The sequence below is a fragment of the Myodes glareolus genome, chromosome 1 (assembly GCF_982192425.1).
Source record: "Myodes glareolus chromosome 1, mMyoGla1.1, whole genome shotgun sequence".
Lineage (NCBI taxonomy): Eukaryota > Metazoa > Chordata > Mammalia > Rodentia > Cricetidae > Myodes > Myodes glareolus.
In genome coordinates, this window is record NC_142026.1 from 95,148,087 (window position 1) to 95,167,332 (window position 19,246).

Consider the following 19,246-nt stretch of genomic DNA (forward strand, 5'->3'; position numbering starts at 1 on the left):
ACAATCTCTTCTAAGGAGACCTTTGGCCTTCAAGTTTAAACTAAAATGGAAATCAGATTTAGTAGGCCTTCCACTGGAGATTCAGAGAAGCATATGGAGGTCAGTGCTTCTAGTAATAACTCATGAAGGAATTTTAGTTGATAAGAACAAGAAATATAAACTAGTCCAGCAAGGACCTCAAAAATTTTTTGTTCCTGGCCAGATGTTAAAAAGAAGGAAAGAAAGAAGGAAAGAAAGAAAGAAAGAAAGAAAGAAAGAAAGAAAGAAAGAAAGAAAGAAAGGAAAAAGAGAAGAAAAAAATAAAAAATATCTTTGTTTCTGTAGCAGACAGAGTCCAGGAATGCACAAGGGCCTCTGGTTCTGCTCTGACTTATCTCTGCACTGTCTAGAGAAGCACAACTGTCTGGACGCTATAAATGATGGCATGACTTGAAGAAAGCAGCAGATGCAGAGGTCAAGGGTGAGTCAAATGCCATCAGTCCTATGAAAACTGCCCAGACTAGCAGCTTGGTGGTGCTCCATCCCTGGAACCCGCTCCTGCGACATGGTAACTCTGCCTTCTTCCTTTCTGTTGAAGTCCCATCCACAGCTCTCATCTCCTTTAACTGAATCTGAGAGACAAGAACCCAGAGCTATTAATTCAATAGTTTTGTTTGACTGTGACCTTGTGACATCCTGACTCCTGAGTTAAAACCCACGTGAAGCTAAGATGCCTCTGTCCTACTCAAGAACCCCAAACCTCCACTTTTTCTGTATCAGTGTAATACAAAGCAACCCCCCCCAACGCCGCTTATCTTCACAGACTGTAAAGAATGGAGGGTCTCGGTGGTCCTTATGCTCTTACTTGTGAGCTGCTCGATTTTCTAGAGGATTTTCTCCTGTTCCTAGCCCAGATTTGTTTGAGGCTCATTATGGCAGAAAAGTTAATTATTAGTTTTCAAATGAGTCCACTAGGTGCTATAAGCATCCTAACCAACTGCACTGTCTATCGGACTAAATTAATCCCTTGATTGGTCTAGCCACCTCCTAAGAGTACCTGTGGGACATAAATGTAATTCTCGATCAGTTGTATCATTATATTATATCGATTGTTCTTTCTCATTAGATGAAGCGCTCTTTTAAATTTAGAGAAACGGTATAAAGACAATAGATATGTATTTTCTCTTTTAAACGAAGGGCTGTGAGGTAGAGATCTTAATATACTAGTTTTTCACACACAGAGGCTAGAAGAGCTAAATGTCTCTGGAATCCTTTGACACAATTGGATTAGCTTTTCGCCATCTAAAACAGTAGATAATACAGTTCTTAACTGAGCAAATTGCCACTGAGATCACTCTGTGCTTTCTGCTTGCAAAAGGTTGTCTTGTGGATTATACCCCATTCATCTATAAGGTTTTTAACATCTTTGTAGAAAAACTCAAATTAAAGGCAGGGTCATCAAATAACCACCAGCCTTAGTGTCTTTTGTCAAGTTGGTCCTTAATAATATCTAATATGTTTTCTCATTCCAAGTGATGAAATTATTCAAGGAGTGCCTTTCACATCTTATTCTTAGCAAACAATAGAATAAAAAGCTGTTAATTTCAGCACTTGGGAGACAGAGGCTGGCGGATCTCTGAGTTTGAGGCCAGCCTGGTCTACAGAGAGAGTTCCAGGACAGCCAGGGCTACACAGAGAAACCCTGCCTCATAAAACCAAAGAACAAACAAACGAACAAAAAGCTGTCGATTCGACGCACACACAAAGATCACGTAGACAAAACAAACAAACAACGACAACAAAAATATATGCTAAAGGAATCCAACAGCTATTTGCGCATAATGTTTTCTTTATCTCACACTATTCCACACTCAAATAAAGATACACTAGGATCGCTTAGTTGTATGGCGCCTGAAAGAGGATCAGGAGTTCCAACTAATTCTGAGTAATCTTAATCAAGGGACATTTGCTAGTAGGGTCTAGACAGACACTTCAGCTCAGGCAGTACTGGCTCCAGTGGAAGCAAGCCAATGAGGCAGCTAGCAGGAGCCTGCAGAAATGCGGCGCTCCGGGAGGTGGGCGGGCCGCAGACGTGTGCTGCGGGAGGGGCGGGACCTGGGGCGGCGGGCGGCCGCCCTCGGGTCTCCAGAGTCTTGGCCCCGCCCAACCGACCGGCCCCGCCCTGGAAGACCACGCCCCGCCCGCACGGCTCGGCTGTCCAGTAAGGCCCCGCCCCTTCAGGCCTGTCCCGCCCCGCCTCCTCCGTGAGAGCCTGGGTTGTTGGGTCTCGTCAATTTCACCACGCCTGCTTTCCCAGTCTTCCGGTCTCGGAACCCTCCGCTGCGCAGTCATGGCTCAGCACTTCTCCCTGGCCGCCTGCGACGTGGTGGGCTTCGATCTTGACCACACGCTGTGCCGCTACAACCTGCCCGAGAGCGCCCGGGTGAGTGGCGCGGGTGACACCAGGCGCACGGCCTCCCGGGCGTTGGGCGGAAGTGTGGTCTTAGGCCCCCGCAGGGACACAAGAGGAAATCTGGGGCAGAAGACAGCGCGAGATGGAGCTTGGGAGCCGGCTTTTAGGGCATTGGAAAGGCTGGGTCGGGGGTTTTGGGTGTCATTTGCTGATCCTAAGCCCCGGTATTTTTTTACTACTCCTCTGGGCACCAGCTGAGTGGGTCCAACCACTTGTTTTTGACTTTTAGAATGCGCGGCAGCATCTTTCCTGTTGCACGACCAAGTAATCACCTGTCAGAGTTGAGGCGCTGCGTTTAGGGAGAGATTGTGTAATAGTGTTGCGAGAAACACCGGTCGAAAAGTCATTAAAGTCTTAGCAAGAAGAAAATGAGCGTTTATTTTTGCACCTACTACTTGCTCTGTGCATTTTAAATAAAGTTGTAGTCTCAACGGAATCTGGGCCCTCACTGCCCTGAAGGCTGTGTTCGTAGACTGGTACCCTCTGACCCTTTGGTTTCAGAAGAAACTGAAGAATTAACAGTATTACAGTGAAAGATCTAAGCAAGACTGCAGTTAGATTACCTAGTTCGGGACACCAGCTCCAAGTATCTAGTTCTGTGATGTTGAGTAAATAACCTGGGTTTCTTCTCAGTTTCCCTTGCTTGGATTAAGTGGATAGTGGATGTGTGGTGCTGAGAGCTTGTCCCTGGTGAAAGAACAATTGTGTGTTGTTATGGTTTACACCCAGAGTATTTGGGTCGAGCTGTGGATCCCTAGTGCCGAGAACAGCCAGGGCCGTTCTCTGTAGTCCTTCCAGTGCCCCAGTTGGCCAGGTACTCAAAAATCAAAAATTGAGGCTCCTGAATCACTGGTGTGTGTTTTCTTCATAAGGATTTTTTTTTTCCCAAATGTGAGTTCCCTGTTGGTTCTTGCCAGTGACACAGATCTCACATCCTTCCTCATGGTGACAGTTGGAAGGCATTTTTTTAAGTCTTGGTCCTTTGGCTCCCCCTTCACGTAGACCTTTGGGTGCTATTTTCGTGCCTTCCATGCCTTTCAAATCCCTGTCGGGTTCGTATTTCCTCAGGTCCTTCATCTGTAGTCAACATCGTTTATGGGGAATGTAGTTTAAGTGCCAATTTGGTGCATGTGTGGGCATAAAAATTCCGGAGTATAAGATCCACGAGATACTCTATTGTGAATTTTGAATCTCGGTGCAGTTTAAAGACTGAAAACTAAATCCTGGTGAGGCTCAGGATATGTTTGTTGTAGAAATCCTAAGTCTGCCAGCATGTTGTCGCTGGGACGTAGTTAGGGACAGAGATGAACCACACACAGGTTGCAGCCTGTTAGCAGAAAGATGGCGTAAAGCTCTTTTCTATACTCATGATGGAGGGCAGTCTTTGCTGTCTTGGTACATGCTGCTGCCTGTCCTGGAGGCTCTTGTCTGTTCTTCAGAGTGTCCCTCTTCCTCATGCAGAATCTCAGGTTAAGTACTGTTCCTTTATGAAGCCTTCCCTTCCCACCTATGAAGTGTATCATGTCACCACCTCCAGTTTTCCACAGAAACTAACTCCACCATAAGGTTTCAGTGTTTCGCAGTTTGGAATCCTCCCCCTGAGGCCCAGGCTTCCTAGCTTCAGACTGATTGACAGGGTTTTTTGCATCCTGAACGTTAGTACTGAGTGTGCTAGGTTCAGAAAGTTACGATGTGCATGAAATTAAAGGACTTTAGTAGCTGAATATACACAGCCACTTTTTTTCTATTTTGGTATGTGTGTGTGGTATATACATGTATGTATGTGTATATATGGGGGTGTGCTTCATACGTGGAAGTCAGAGGTCACTGTCATGTGTATTCCTCTCCTGCTCTCTGCCTTACCTTTTGAGACAGTGTCTCAGTGAACATGGAGCTCCCGGTTTCAGCTAGACTGGCTGTCTAGCAAGCCTATTGGGTCTGTCTGTCTCCATGCTCACCCCCCCTTAGAATTAGGAATTCACATCGCCACTATTCTGATATGCATTCTGCTTATGTGAATGAGTTGAACTTGTATTTATTACTTTTCTCATCTCTGTGACCAAAGACCTGACAAGAAGCAACTTGAATGATTTAACTCTGTTCATTGTTCCTAGGGTTTCAGGCCATCCTGGCAGGGAGGGCATAGCAACATGAAATCAAGCAGCTGGTCACATTGTTAACAACAGTCAGCAAGCAGAGAGATAAATGTTAATGTTCTGCTGCTTCTGTGTGTGTGTGTGTGTGTGTGTGTAGGTGTGTGTACGTGTGTACGTACATCATGTGTGCAGGCGTGGAGTTGGTTATCTCCTTCCACCCTGTGGGATCTGGGAATTGAACTCGGGTTGACAGACTTGGCCGCAAGCACCTGTACCCACTGAACCTTTTTTCCAACCCCTCCAGATTATTTTTTATTACAGGGTCTCTTCACTGAATCTGTAGCTTGTTGTTGAATATTAGTTTAAGATGTGTTACGTTTGTCTATGCTGTGGAGCATTTGTTTTAATGATGCAGAGATGTGCTGCATTCTTTTCTGTTGCATTTGTTTAACTCTGTGAAGCTGTGTTGCTTTGCTGATCTAAAACACCTGATGGGCTAATAAAGCGCTGAATGACCAGTAGCAAAGCAGGAGAAAGGATAGGTGGGGCTGGCAGGCAGAGAGAATAAATAGGAGAAGAAATCTGCAAGAGAGATCAAGGACTGAGAAAAGAAGTCGGGACGGGGGAGGGGGGAGTCGGGGGGGGGGGGTGTCGGGGGAGGCAGCCAGCCAGCCAGCCAGCCACAGACTAGGAGTGAAAATAAGATTAGAGAAGTAAGAAAAGGGAAGAGCCCAGAGGTAAAAGGTAGATGGGGTAATTTAAGATAAGAAAAGCTGGCTAGAAAGAAGCCAAGGTAAGGTCAGGTGTCCATAAGTAATAATAGGTCTCTCCTCTCCGTGTGTGATTTCTTTGGGGGGCAAGTCCCTCAAAAAAATCCAAAAGAGTGAAAAGAGTGCCACAGCCAACATTTTGGCATTCCAGCTTGGGTATGGAGTAAAGGAAAATCTGACAGCAGGAGCTAGCTCCTTTTTTTTTTTTTTTAAGCTAGGTTGACTAGCCAGGGGGGCTCTGGGGAATATTGGAATGCTGTCTCTGCTACCCTAATCAAAGGTTACCAGTTTTTGTGTGCCAAGTACTGTGTCCACTGAGCCATCTCCCAACCCCTCTACTGGCTTTTTTTTCCCACTGTAATTCAGTCTGAGCCCCCAGCCCTTGGAATGGTACTACTTTCACTCAGGGTACATTGTATCTCTCCAGCTAAATGTCTCTGGAAACACTCTCAAAGACAGTCATAAAGGTGTGTCTCCTAGGTGGTTCCAAATCCAGACACGTTGACAAGATTAGCTGGAGCAGCACCATTATAGCCCCTCTGGAGGATCTCTGGGTGTCACTGTTGAGAAATGGTAACCACGGTCACAGGAAGATTAAGTCTTTGGCAGATCCTGAGAGCTTTGGGTCACCCCGCATGTTGCTGGGGCTTGAGTTCACCTTTCTCACACCCAGGCACCCTTAAAATGCATGGGAAAGGCTTAGGGCAGGATGCCCACATGGAGTTGGAATTGGAAGGTGACAGGTGAAAGGAGCATGCAATGGACGATGGAGGCAGGTGTTCAGAAAGTGGAAACTATAGACGCTTATAGAGAAATCAGGGATTTTCTCAGTGAGGGCATTTATCAAGTCATGGGGTCGTGCAAATATGTGTCCCTACTGCCAGAACCTCAGGAACAGCATCCCAGAAGACATGACACTGACACCTCTGTTCTTTGGGTGTGCGGACTGAGAATGTGTGCCCATTCTGAAAGAGTGGCCACACACCAGTCTTTCCCGCATTAATCAAGAGGGGTTCCATCCTACCAGCTCTTCTGATTTGTTTTTGTAAGCTGGAAATCTCAACTAATTTGAAACCTTTCCATTTCGAGGCATTGCCTCATTCTCCAGCAGGATTATAAGGTTGTCAGATTTGGCAAATTAAAACTCAGGACACACGGTTCTATTTGAATTACAAATTATAGAAGCATTCCTGGTTTTTGTGACCACCCAGACTATTACATGGAACATGCTTATCAGAAAAAAAATCCACCCAACTATTTGCTATTAATCTAACATTTGAATTTACCTCATCTTTGTTTGGCAGATTCTGGTGGAGGCCAAACCTGTGTTGTGGGCTTGCAGGATAGGAATATTTATACAGTGGAAATGGGCAGAGGTTATCATCAGTCGTGGTTTTGGTGCATAACTAGCCCAGGACTGATAACAATAGCTAATGCCTCTGTTGAATTTGCCTCTGTAAGCTTCACATCTGTTAACCCCCGGCTAGCAATAGACTTTGCAGGCAGGATCATGAGAGATACTCTCTACTGTTCACAGAAGTTACTTTGAACCTTGGTGTGACTCAGTTCATTTAAAAAACATTCTTTGAACTTTGTCTGTCTGTTGTTCCTCGGCTTCAAGAATCCTGTAGGAGCTGGGCAAGGTGGGGCCCAGCTTTTTAAATCCCAGCATTAAAGAGGCAGAGGCAGGTGGGTTTCTTAGCTTCAGACCAGCCAGGGCTACATAATGAGTTCCTGTTTCAAGAGAGAGAAACAAAAAAAAAAAAATCATATAGGAGCCCACCAGGGCCTCTCTCTTCCCTGAAAGTCTAATGGCTTTAAGAGGCAGCATCCATTCTGAATCACCTCCATGATGCAGGACTGTTGATAGATCATGTAACCTGGGTGAGGATCACACTGCAGTAGACGGGAGTCACACTAAGGGTTTTCAGTCGGCTTTGGGCGGAGGGCAGCTCTATTTGATGGGAGTCTTTGTTTTCTCCATTCTCATTTCCTAGTACCCAACTCCCACCACCCTAGCTGCAGCAGAGTGCAGGCCCCTGTCTACACCTGCCTGGTTCTCCATGGCCCTAGATTCACCAGCTCTGCCATATCTTCTAGGTGGTGCTGCCGTATCAGTGAACTTGGCTCGCAGATTCAGCTGACCAGCGAGCTCTGGAGAGCCCCCTTTCTATGACATCCCCCCAGTGCTCGGGTTACAAGTGTGTGCTATGTCCAGATTTTACATGGGTGCCGGGGATCTGAACTCGGGTCCTCATGCTTGTGCAGCAGGCACTTCACCCACTGAGTCATCTCCCCAGCGTTAGGCTGCTTGTTAAATGTGGGTATTTAGATGAAAAACAACAACAACTGTTGAGAATTCAGGTCTGTCAACAATTAGCGTTGGTTTATCCTATGCTGGCTTCCAAAGGCTTCCCTCCTCCTTCATGCTTAGTTGTTCTCTTTGCATAGACAAATAAGAGGCTCCTTGTGTCTGATAGAGGCTTCATGTTTCCTCCTAACTCATCTGCCTGACGGGATGTGTCTCACTGAGTCTCCTCGCAGCCCAGGCCTGTGTAGCACTGATGGACCAAAGCGAGAGATAATGATAGAGTGGCCAGAATGCTTATTGTCCTGGTGCCTGTCTAGTAGCTACAGAACATTGGGTCTTGATGAGCGCCAACCCATTAGGACCTGGGTGTCGGATTCATACCTACCTTTGGTTTTATAGTTGTGTACTGGTGATATAATTTCAGGACCCTTTTGGGCTGACAAATCACCTGGAATGGAGGTTAAATGGCAGAATGTCACAGTTCTGTATATTGCTCCACTGCTAGCCCATCAGTGATTCCGTTAGGTTGTCAGGTGAATGAAATGAAGGGTGAATAGTGAACTTTATAGTTGATCTCTCTTTTTGCTTTCCTTATTTGCAGCTCATTTATAACAGCTTTGCTCAGTTCTTAGTCCAGGAGAAGGGGTATGGTAAGGAGTTGCTCACTCTGACGCCTGAGGACTGGGATTTCTGGTAAGTCCCCTAGCCCCTTTGGCCGCTCCATCCCCTGTGACTCATGACTGTTGCTGATGAAATCTTAACTCTTTCTCTTCTGTGAAGGTAGACAATGAAATGTAAAATTGAGTCAAAAGGCAGAATAACTTCTATACTAAAAGTTTTGTGTTTAATGAGTTAAAGTCTTGTATTTGAAACATGTCTAGACTTTAATATAAGTAAGCTCTCAGCTTGTGACCACTTTTAGGATATTTATATGTAGTTTCAGACAGTCACAGGAGAAGTATTAAAAACTAAGATTTGCATATATGGAAAGAAGTTTGTTATTCAGAGCCATAAAAGAAGAGTCAGCATGTTAAATAAGTGACTGAATTAGGCCATTTGAATAAATATTCCCTTCTGGTTCATATTGTTCATTCCCTTCCTGCTTTATGATTTATTTAAACAAGAAAAAGCAAAAAAAAAAAAACCTTAATCGATGTAAATTGTTCAGTTTAGACACGTGTGGTAGGGTATGCTTGCTAGTGTGAATATAGTCCCAGCTACCTGAGGCCTGAGGATGTCATTCAGGGTTAATTGGGCAGCATAGAAAGTCCTTGTCCCAGTCCTTAAAGTAAATTAGGACTGGGAAGGTGGCTCAGTCAGTAAACTGTAAGCAAGAGGACTTGGGTTCAGAGCCCAAGTAAGCAAAAGGAGCTGGTGCCTCCCAAGGCAGATACGAACTCACAGAGCTTGTGATGGCATGCACAAATCCCTGGTAACTTAAAACTTGATAAGACCAAGTATGGAGCAGGATGATGGGCACCACATCCTACCCTTAGCTGGGGCACTATTAACAATTCATGGCAACTGGGAAGGGGGAAAATCAGTTTCCTTCAAAGATGGGACCTCTGAGCAGCTACCTGTGTGCAAGTAGATGGCCCTCTACACATACAAATAGTGGACTTGGGGCAACAACAACAACAAAACAAAAACCATACAGATGAAGTTGGGAGGAAATGATAGAGAGGATGGGGGAAGACTTGGAGCAGTTGGAATGGGGAACGTGATCAAAGCACACCATACGCATACACAAAGTTCTCAAAAGGGAAAGGGGCATGAAAGGAGGAAAGAATGGATCTGAGTGCAGTGGCTTCTCTAGAACCGCAGCATCAGGGAGGCAGAGACAGGAGGACCGCGGGAGCTTGCTGTCCAGTCCACCTAACCAACTGGTGAGCTCCAGCCAGCTTCAGTGAGAAATACTGTGTTGAAAAGTAAGGTGGAGAGATGGGAGGGATCCTGTTGTTGGCCTCTGGCTGCCCCTACACACAGGCACACACATGTGAACACATGAAAACATGTATACAAATATACATACAAATGAAGACTAAGAAAATGACCATTTAGTTTGTAATTAATAATCATTAAAAATACATGCACAGAGATCATGCATTGTGCATCCCTCTGAGATTTGTTTGTCTTTAGATCTATTCTTTCTGTCCTGGGAAGGAATGGAAAGCTCTTACCAGGTGACATTATTGTTTCTAGGAGTTTTACTCTGAATGCAAGGAAATAATACCCCCAAGAGCCCTTTCATGTTCATTTAACTTTGCTGTTTGTCAGCCATTGTGCTGCTTCACTGTTACTATTCGTAATAGAGAATCTACATTTTATCCAGAGCCTACAAGATTTTTATAATAAAGAACCTAGAGCCAGGCAGTGGTGGCATATGCCCTTAATCTCAGCACTCGGGAGGGAGGCAGAGATAGGTGGATCTTTGTGAGTTCAAGGCCAGCCTGGTCTGCAAGAGCTAGTTCCTGGACAGGCTCCAAAGCTACAGAGAGACCCTGTCTCTAAAAACAAAAAACAAACAAAAGCAAAAAACAAAAAACCTCGAACTTGACCTTCTTTTACTGGTTTTCAATAATATATCTTGCCCAGAAAGTAAGTTTTTCTAAGTAGAACTATATGGAGGTCAGTTCAAAATAATGAGAAAACACCCTGGCAAAGAAGCAAGCTTGTGTATTGTAAGTATATGTGGATGTTCATGTGCATCTTTCTGTTTGTATGTGTTCTAATCTTGTGTGTGCATGCATGCACACAGGCACATGTGTGACGGTCAGGGGTCAACTTTCAGGAGTCTGTGTTCTCTTCCCCCATCTATCTTGGGATTGAACGCAGGTTGTCAGCTTTGCTCAACAGTCACTTTTACCCACTGAGCCATGCCACCTTCCTATGTGCTGTAGATAATGGAAGACAATTGTATATATTAACAAGGTACAGGATAATCTTCGTTGTGTATTTTCTCTTTTGAGTTGTGTCTGTTTTCATACACACACACACACACACACACACATACACACACAATCCTGAAGACTTTGTAAGCTGAATATGCTACCCCTTCCTCCAGCAGTTTCCCTTATGTGCCTGCTTTTCAGTGATACTCAATTTTATCATTCCTGGATGTTCTCTCTCATTGAAATGTTCTTTATTGTTCTTTATTTAGGTGAGGAGGAAATCTCTTCACATTGTAACATTTAATAATGGAGATTTTTGTCTCTGAGGTTAATGAAGTATATGAGCTGGTCAATAATCAGACTTTTCCATTTTAGTTGCAAGGGTTTGGCGTTGGATCTGGAAGATGGGACCTTCATTAAACTCGCAGCTGACGGCACTGTGCTCAGGTAACACACTGGAATTGTGGTCAGCGTCTCACTCCTTTAGTACCAGTGAACAGTTTTTAAGCCACAAGATGCGGTTAATATTTAAGTCAATCAGATGACAAGTAGCAGCTCTGTACTACTTTTAACTTCTTAGAAGTATTTTCAGGAAATATAGTAGACAATAACATACCCTGTGACATTGCCTATCCTTCTTTTCTGCTTTCAAAAGATCATGGATATTGTGCTGTTTATCTTTTATTAGGTAATTAGAGTAACATCAGGGACCCTGTGATTAAAGAAGATGCAGATGGGTGCTGGGTAGGAGTTGATGGTCTGTGTATACTCATTAGGCCATGGTCTTTGTATATCTGTATACCCCGTTAGGTCATGGTCTATGTATATCCCATTAGGCCATGGTCTGTGTACACCACATTAAGTAATGGTCTGTGTACACCCCGTTAGGCCATGATTTGTGTACATCCCGTTAGGCCATACTTGTTTCCCTCGTGGACCTTGTCAGCCTCACGCTCTGGTTTCCTTCTTCTCTTCTCTTGAGTGCACACAGACCTCTTTAGTTGATCAGGGTATGGGAAACAATCAGTAAGTAGCTGCTGTCACTACTGAGTCTGCAAGCAAGCACCATGGAGTAAAGATCTATTTCCCACCTCATGCTAATAGTATAGTGACAGCAACATGGCCATGCAGGTGTCTTTTACTATTATACCCAGCCGGTCAGCGACAAGAAGACTCAGTACAGGACCCCTGTATTCCTACTTTTGATACATCATTTGCTTTGTAGTCAGGGTACTTTCATGCTTCCCCCAGACTCTCCTCTAAAGTACTTCTAAAAGGAGCAGGTATGGCCTTATCTCTTATTATTTTGTAATTTATTTTCCTATTTTTTTTTCAGGCAACTAGGGAGCATGTTTATCTGTATGCAAATACTATATAAGTTTCCTTTAACCCTGTACATCTGTGGTCCTCTTAGTGGTATTCTTGGCAGTCTCCACTCATTCTCTAGTTGTTAAAATCTGCCTGCCTGCCTGCCTGTATGCCCAGTCTCTGTCGCTCTCAATTCAACTTCTGAATAAACTGAAGTTTCTCTTGTACACTTTTTCCCCTTGATGACTTCTTTCATCCTACGCAGTAGATTCTGGTCTATTCAGGTGTGCAACTCAGGACACCTCTCTCGACACAGCATTCTGAAGGGTCAGCCTCTAAAGAAAAGAACTCCATATGTGTTCTTAGTTCTTCTTCATATCTTCATTTTCCCCTTCAGATTATTTCCTCGCCAAAATGAAATACACTGTATGTTCTCGTAATGAGCGATTTAAAATATCAACTATCTACTTATCTACATGGTGAGAGTCCCCTGACAAGGCTCTAGTAAAGGAAAAGCAGATTTCTGAGCATAGAACCTAGCTATTTCTTCATTGTCCCCTGTTTGGCACATTCCTGTGTGCTTCCAATGTGTTTGTTGATAAAAATGTATGTGTCTTTATGTGAACAGGTTGTCCAGTCTCATCTTCTCAGGTGCCCTTAGTGCCCGGTGCCCACCACTCCTGGGGACCTGATGTGATTCGTCTTCTAACCTGCTCTTCCTCATGGCTGCCTAAGTTATCCTTCCCACTCTGTCTACATAGTTGTCTCCTAATTGTTCCGGCTGAATATGTATTTTGCCCTTGCTTTGTGTGCATGCTACTGGGGATAGAATCCAGGGCCCACACACTTGTTAGATGAGTTCCCTACCACCAATATCCATCCTCAATGCTTTCCTTTTCCTTTTATGTCTGAGACAAGGTCTCTCTTAAGTTTTCCAGAATGGCTTTGAACTTGTGGTCCCCTGGCCTTACCCTCCTGAGGAGTTGGGATTCCGAGCATGTGCTACAACACCAGCTTTATCTCATCTTTTGATGACACCACAGCTTCTCTAGGAAAGGCCGGGAGCTGCTGCAGCCATGGCCTCACGTGGCAGCTCCTCGTCACTTGCTAATGGATGGACTAAAACGTGGAGGAGCCACAGCTGTGGTCGACACCCCAGAGCATCCAGACAGCAATCTTTGAACTGGCCTACGTTACTTGTGTAGTTTAGACAAGCGTTTTGTGTCTTACATGCCTAGTATCTTGGTAGTTATACTATAACCATAAAGTGCTTCTAGAATCCCAGACCAGATGAGATCAACCCAGTGACAACCAATATACAGTATATAAAAGAAAAACAATGGTTGGTCATGGTGACCCATGGGTAGCACTCAGGCGGCTGAGGCAGGAGGATCACAAGTTTAAAGCTAGCCTGGACTATATAACAAGATCCTGTCTAAGAAAAAAAAACAAAGCAAAGCTATGTTAACTCCAGTGGGATGGGGATCAGTATTCTCAGTGTTATCAAAGAGGCAATCATGGGAACTTCTAGCCAACACTACAGTCCTCCCCAACAGGGCAAGCCACGGCACCAGGATGTTGACTCCGGAGGCACTGGCGGAGACCTATGGCAAGAAGGACTGGAGGCACTGTGTGACAGACAAACACTGTGCATCGAGTGTCGACATTCCTTGCTGCTCAGGTAGGTCTCCTCTGCCACCCATTCTGCCTTGCTTTTGGACTGTCACCTGAAGTGCAAGGAGACAAAGAAGAAGCTCGGCCCTCTAGCCAAGCAAAGTGTCCAGAGAAATTGCTTTGGCAGTAGTATTTACTTTTCAGGTGTGTTTGGTTTGTGCTTGGCATTGATTGGGTCGCAGTGTTTTCACTGCTATACGGAAGGCTTCATTTACTGTCCTTTTACCCATGTTTTTCTGGAATAAAAAGATTACCCTGAAGATAATACACCCCTTAGCTGGACTGTGTGCTTTATGCAGCAGTTACATGCTCCATCCTCAGTTACTCTGTCTCTCGGGTCTTCTTATTCCCATTGTCTGCCACTCCTGTTTCCTGGACCCTTCCTTGCTGACAGCCCTATGTCCTGCCACTGGTTTTTATTTTAAAATGATTTCACACTTTCTTCTCAAGTCTGGGTAAAGACCTTTACTGAAGCGAAACATGAAGCAATATTTCAGAAATTATTTACTGACATAAGTGTGCATGGATTGATTTGGAGTGGTTAAAACCCTTTTTATGGATGGGAAGTCCTCATTACAATTACGCTGTTTCTCTGTTCTCTCTGCCCGAGTCCTCTGCCGTTTCTACCACACTGTAGTGTTAGAGCGCACCCTTCCCTTTTGGACATGTGGTAGCCTGAAAAGAGTTAATAATGTTTATTTGGTACTGTTGGGTGGCCTTGTGGTAGTTGTTCTTTGGGGGAATGTTTAAGTCTTTCTGGTGAGTTGAAAGTATTAGAAGATATGAGTGTTTTTGACAAAATAAGTGTGTAAGAAAAAGACAAACCCTGAGAGTTCAGTAAGGATGCTTGTGTGCATCTCAGCCAAGTGCTTTCTTCCCAAGTAATGATAACTGTAGTCTTGGGCTGGCATTATTGCTCACTGGTAAAGTCTGCCTAGTATGTGCCAGATTGTACAGAGTAAGTTCTTCCCTCATCCAAGGAAAGCTAGGCTCATGGCTAAGTGTTTCCTTTGGAAATTCATTCAAAATCTGGAATTTTTTTTAAAAGGTAAACTATTTCCTGACTATGAGAAAGAGCGGGTACCCAGTTATGACAGACTTGTTTGTTCACTACTTTCCCACCAGAGGGCACTGTTTCTTTGCAGTGACAGCTCCTGGTGCTTCAGCATCTTGGTGATGATTTTGGAATTGGTCTCAATCTTATCTGGTTCATTGGACACAGTTGCCATCCAGGAGTACAGAGCCCGGGATGTCGGGCTGAGCTACACAGTGAAAGTCTGTCCCTTTTAAAATCTTTCAAGTTCTGGCAAGTACAGAGGCCAGAGGAGGTGTCTGATACCCTGGAGCTGGAGTTGCAGGTGTTTGGTTGGAACCACCATGAGCGCTGGGACCTCAACTCTGGTTCTCTGGATGAACAGTGCATGCTCTTACCACTGAGCCTTCTCTCACCTTACAAATAAAATCGTGTACGTGTACAGAAGGCTGAGGGAAGAAAGGCCTAGTGGTTCCTAAACACAATTAGATGATGCTTACATTAAAATGCAATCAAAGCCTATGGTTGGTAAAGTTAAATATTATAAGAATAGGGAGCAATGTGTTCTGGATTTCACTGAGATTTCTGAGGAGAAAGGAGGTCGAGGTGTTTGCTTCACTTGCTCGCTCGTCCAGTTGATCACCTGGGCCTGTGGCCCCAGCGCCTCCTGTGCGGTGCTGCTGAGCAGCACAGCTAGAGTCAGATGGGACATGGGCCAGCAGAAGTGTTGTGTCCGGGGGGGACACATGCACCAAGGAAGGCCATCCATAATAAACCTTAATCCTTTTCTCCCTTGAGACCCTGGAATGTGCTTGCCCCATACTCTTGAGATTTTCTGATCCACACCACCATACACTCACATGACAAGATTTTTATTCCTGTCATTACCCTGGCTGGTCTCAACTTTTCTTATTTGTCAGAAATGGCGTAAAAGTTGAGTGCAGTATTCTACATGGGTTGATCAGCACAGGTGTCCAGGCAGTTTATAGGGAGTGTTTCATGAAACTACAATGTTAGATTATTTAGCTATTTTGAAATTTGGTGGCATTAGTAATATATAGTGATTCCTTCACATTGCATTTTATAGTAATAATATATTGTCTTGAGGTTATATATTATTTTGCAATTGAAATGTGTTTTAATAAAATTCTTAATTTGCAGATGTCTGTTTCAGCTTTATTTTAGAGCTTAAACATTCCTCAAAAGATAAGGCTGGGGACCAGAGAGGTGACTCAGCAGTTAAGAGTCTTTATTCTAGCCCATGACCTGGCTTCAGTTCCCTGCACCCACATGGTAGGTCACAACTGTTTGTAGTAACTCCAGTTCCAAGGGCTCTGACACCCACCCTATACTGGCCACCACAGGCACCAGGCACTAACACCCATGTAGTGCATATATACATGCAGATGAAATACTCAGACACACTCAAAAAAAGATAAAATTAACAAAATAAATCTTTAAGATTGGAAAAAAGAGAGCCTGTAGTAATGCTAGTTTGAATTGAAATGAGTCTTTTCACTGAAATTGCTTTGGAAAGTTCTCTCCATATCCAGCTAACAGTGCCAATGTGTGTTGCATTGTTCAAGGATATGCGTAACACAAATAAAACATCCCCAAACTAAAACATTAAAATGGCTAGGGAAGACCTATGTTCAATCCCCAGAACTCACACTTAAAAACCATGGCGCAGTGCCTCCTACATTCACAATCCCAGTGCTTGGAGATGGCAACACATGGAATCCTGGTGTTTTCTGGCCAGTCAGCCTACGTGACAAGTCCCAGGCCAGTGACTGACCCTGTCTTACAAACAGATGGTGTGAGCAGTGGCACCGGCTGTCATCTGACCTCCACTTGCCGACACATCGCTTGCCCCACCTCCAACACACGGGGTGACATAAAGTGCAGGCTTTTCAGATAGTTAGGTGAACATCCAGGCTCCCTTCAGGCAGTTTCTCTCTTTTCCAGGAGGAGGAGATGTTGATTCTTTTCTGTTTGTTCTAGGAAAGTGTTACTTCTATGATAACTACTTTGACCTGCCCGGGGCTCTTCTGTGTGCCAGGGTGGTGGACTCCTTAACAAAGGTGAGTGGGCACTCGGTTTTTAAAAATTGCATTTAGTCATAAGTAAAAGTCATTAATTACGTGTCACTCTCCAGTTGAGACCTCACTTTATTTTCTTTGGGTGGTTTCAGAGGTCACCGAGGAAGCAAACATGGTGAATTTGGTCAAAAATGTTTTTGGAAAATTAAATAACAGTACCCTTTTAAAAAGAAAGAAATGTTTGATTAGGCAAAAGTCCTCCTCTTCTCCAGTTCTCCAGTGGGGGGGGGGGGTAATGGTCTAGAGAAAGGAAACAGAAGACAGGCTCTGGACAAATATTTGTTTGCTTTCATTAGCAGATAAAAAATAAAGTACAGCTAATTAAGAAACATTTCATGTGTCTTTATGTTTTTGAAATATCAAACCAGGAAAATGAAGCATTTTTTCTGACTCTTCAGATGAAATCTCTAGTTTGACAATTTGTATTTAAACTGAAAATCTATGAATATAGCTTGGTCTGTATGCCAGTATTACTTTTCTTTTTGCATCTATTGTATTTTAAAGCCACAATTAATTGGCTTATTAATGAAATGAGAATTAAGTCATGCATCTGTGAAAGTTTCCGTTGAGCAGGAGAGATTGTTGGTTTTGTTTTGTTTGGGTACTAGGAATTTTACCTGGGGCCTAGGTATCTCCCCAGCTCCACTGAGGTATATGCCCATCACCACTGAGCTGTATGCCCATCACCACTGAGCTGTATGCCCATCACCACTGAGGTATATCCCCAGCACCACTGAGCTGTATGCCCATCACCACTGAGGTATATGCCCATCACCACTGAGCTGTATGCCCATCACCACTGAAGTATATGCCCATCACCACTGAGGTATATCCCCAGCACCACTGAGCTGTATCCCCAGCACCACTGAGGTATATCCCTAGCTCCACTGAGGTATATCCCAGCATTGCAGTTTTTATCAAAATGAAGTGGAGTCTGTTTCTTATCATACACCAGTGGGAGAAGAAAAGTATCAAGTCTTCCCTCCCCTCCAGACCTGGGGATCAAACCCAGGTCCTTCCACTTCCAGGCAAGGACTCTACTGCAGAACTTCACCCCCATTCATCAGCCTGTAGTATTTTGTAGTATGCATAATTGTATATAAGTATTTAGTAGTCATTTGTATAGAAAGTAGACACTACCTGTTTCTGTGAAGCAAAGAGCTGTACAGTGCATAGTTGAATGTGAATTGCTTTGCCAGCTTGGAAAGTTCTCCATGTAGTGATTTACATTTTAGACTTAGTGCTGTCGCCATGAGTTACTGCTTTGTATGTGGAAGTGCAGGCTTACTGGACAGTGAATGCTGAGCTACCCTGATTTGGGCCCTGTTGGTGCCATCATGTCTGAAGTAGCACATTTTATTGCTTTAGAAGCTATAGAACTTGGTAAATTTCTTGTATGTTTAAATATTCTATAACTTTAGGCTATGTGAGTGGAAATTTTTACCTTTTTTGGGCTATATGAACTGCATTAATACTTAGTGATGCTTATCTATGTGTTGACTTGTAGCAGTGATATTTGAGGAATATTTCTGTATTAATCTGTCATGTTTTCTATAACCTGAATTCTGACCTTAGAGTCAATACACGTAATTATTTGCTATAGCTTACCACTATGCTTACAAACAGAATTTCTGAACTTGTTACATTTGGAAATTTCTTTTTTTAGCAGAACAGAGGTCAAAAAACATTTGATTTTTGGAAGGATGTAGTTGCTGGTATACAACACAATTTTAAAATGTCAGCCTTTAAGGGTGAGTAACATGAAGAGGGGCTTCCTGGTAGAGGTTTGTTAAATGCCACATGTCTACTGAACTCGGTAGATGCTTCCTCTTTTGCTCTACTCCTTACTTGAGATTTACTCTGATAAAAATGTTTGCTATAAAGTTAGTTCTGGTACCTGTATTCATTCTGCTTTGTGGTTGTAGTTGTCAGGACTCTGAGCCAGTCGGTTCCGCTGTCTTCTCATGCCTGCCAATGCAGCTCTCCTGGGCTGGAGGACGTTCAGTGGAACGAAAGTCCCAGTCCTTGTGTCATGGCTATGGAATGGGAAACGATGACACCTGTAGCCCTCAGGACAGTAGTGGCAGACAGACAGACAGACAGACAGACAGACAGACAGAGACAGATAAAGTACCACTGATGGAATTTCCATTCTCTTTGTTTAAGGAATAGGAGTGGTTGACCCAGAATGGGGGCTAATCCTGCCAACCTCAGGCTATGGCTTTTTGCTTTCCTCTGCAGGTTTACAGTGAGAATCGGAGTAAACAACCTTTATGCTACGTTACCCTAGTGACTGAGTCAGACTGGCTTCATTAACAAGTGGGCTGATGAAGTCAGCAGGATTTTAAGTTTTGAAATATGCTTTGATTGACAACAAAAAATTATATGCCTTCCTTTCAGTAAATCAGGCCATCAGAATAATTCTAAATATTATGACTGAAAAATGTGCTAAGCCCATAAATAATAATTGCAGGATATTTGTTCCACTTTGATATTTCTCTGATACCTTCTCTTCTGCCAAGATAAACCCACTGTTTTAAAGTGATGTTTACATATTTTTATTTTCTTGTATCTATCATCAGCCTTGATTTTGGCTCATAGAGGCTATCCTT

General features: G+C 43.8%; 1 protein-coding gene across 3 annotated transcripts in view; it reads left to right on the forward strand.

Moving 5' to 3' along the window:
• The first annotated feature begins 2,226 nt into the window (after positions 1 to 2,226).
• Positions 2,227 to 19,246, forward strand: part of Nt5dc1 (5'-nucleotidase domain containing 1) — a 116,526-nt gene continuing 99,506 nt past the window's right edge. For 2 of the 3 annotated variants that reach the window (XM_048425152.3, XM_085690244.2), the window contains exons 1-6: positions 2,227 to 2,422; positions 8,231 to 8,322; positions 10,896 to 10,967; positions 13,385 to 13,509; positions 16,537 to 16,616; positions 18,301 to 18,385. In XM_048425152.3, coding sequence (XP_048281109.1) covers positions 2,330 to 2,422; positions 8,231 to 8,322; positions 10,896 to 10,967; positions 13,385 to 13,509; positions 16,537 to 16,616; positions 18,301 to 18,385 — 547 coding nt within the window. In that variant the 5' untranslated portion in view covers positions 2,227 to 2,329. The remainder of the gene's footprint in view (positions 2,423 to 8,230; positions 8,323 to 10,895; positions 10,968 to 13,384; positions 13,510 to 16,536; positions 16,617 to 18,300; positions 18,386 to 19,246) is intronic. The other variant, XM_048425153.3, reaches the window with a different exon arrangement.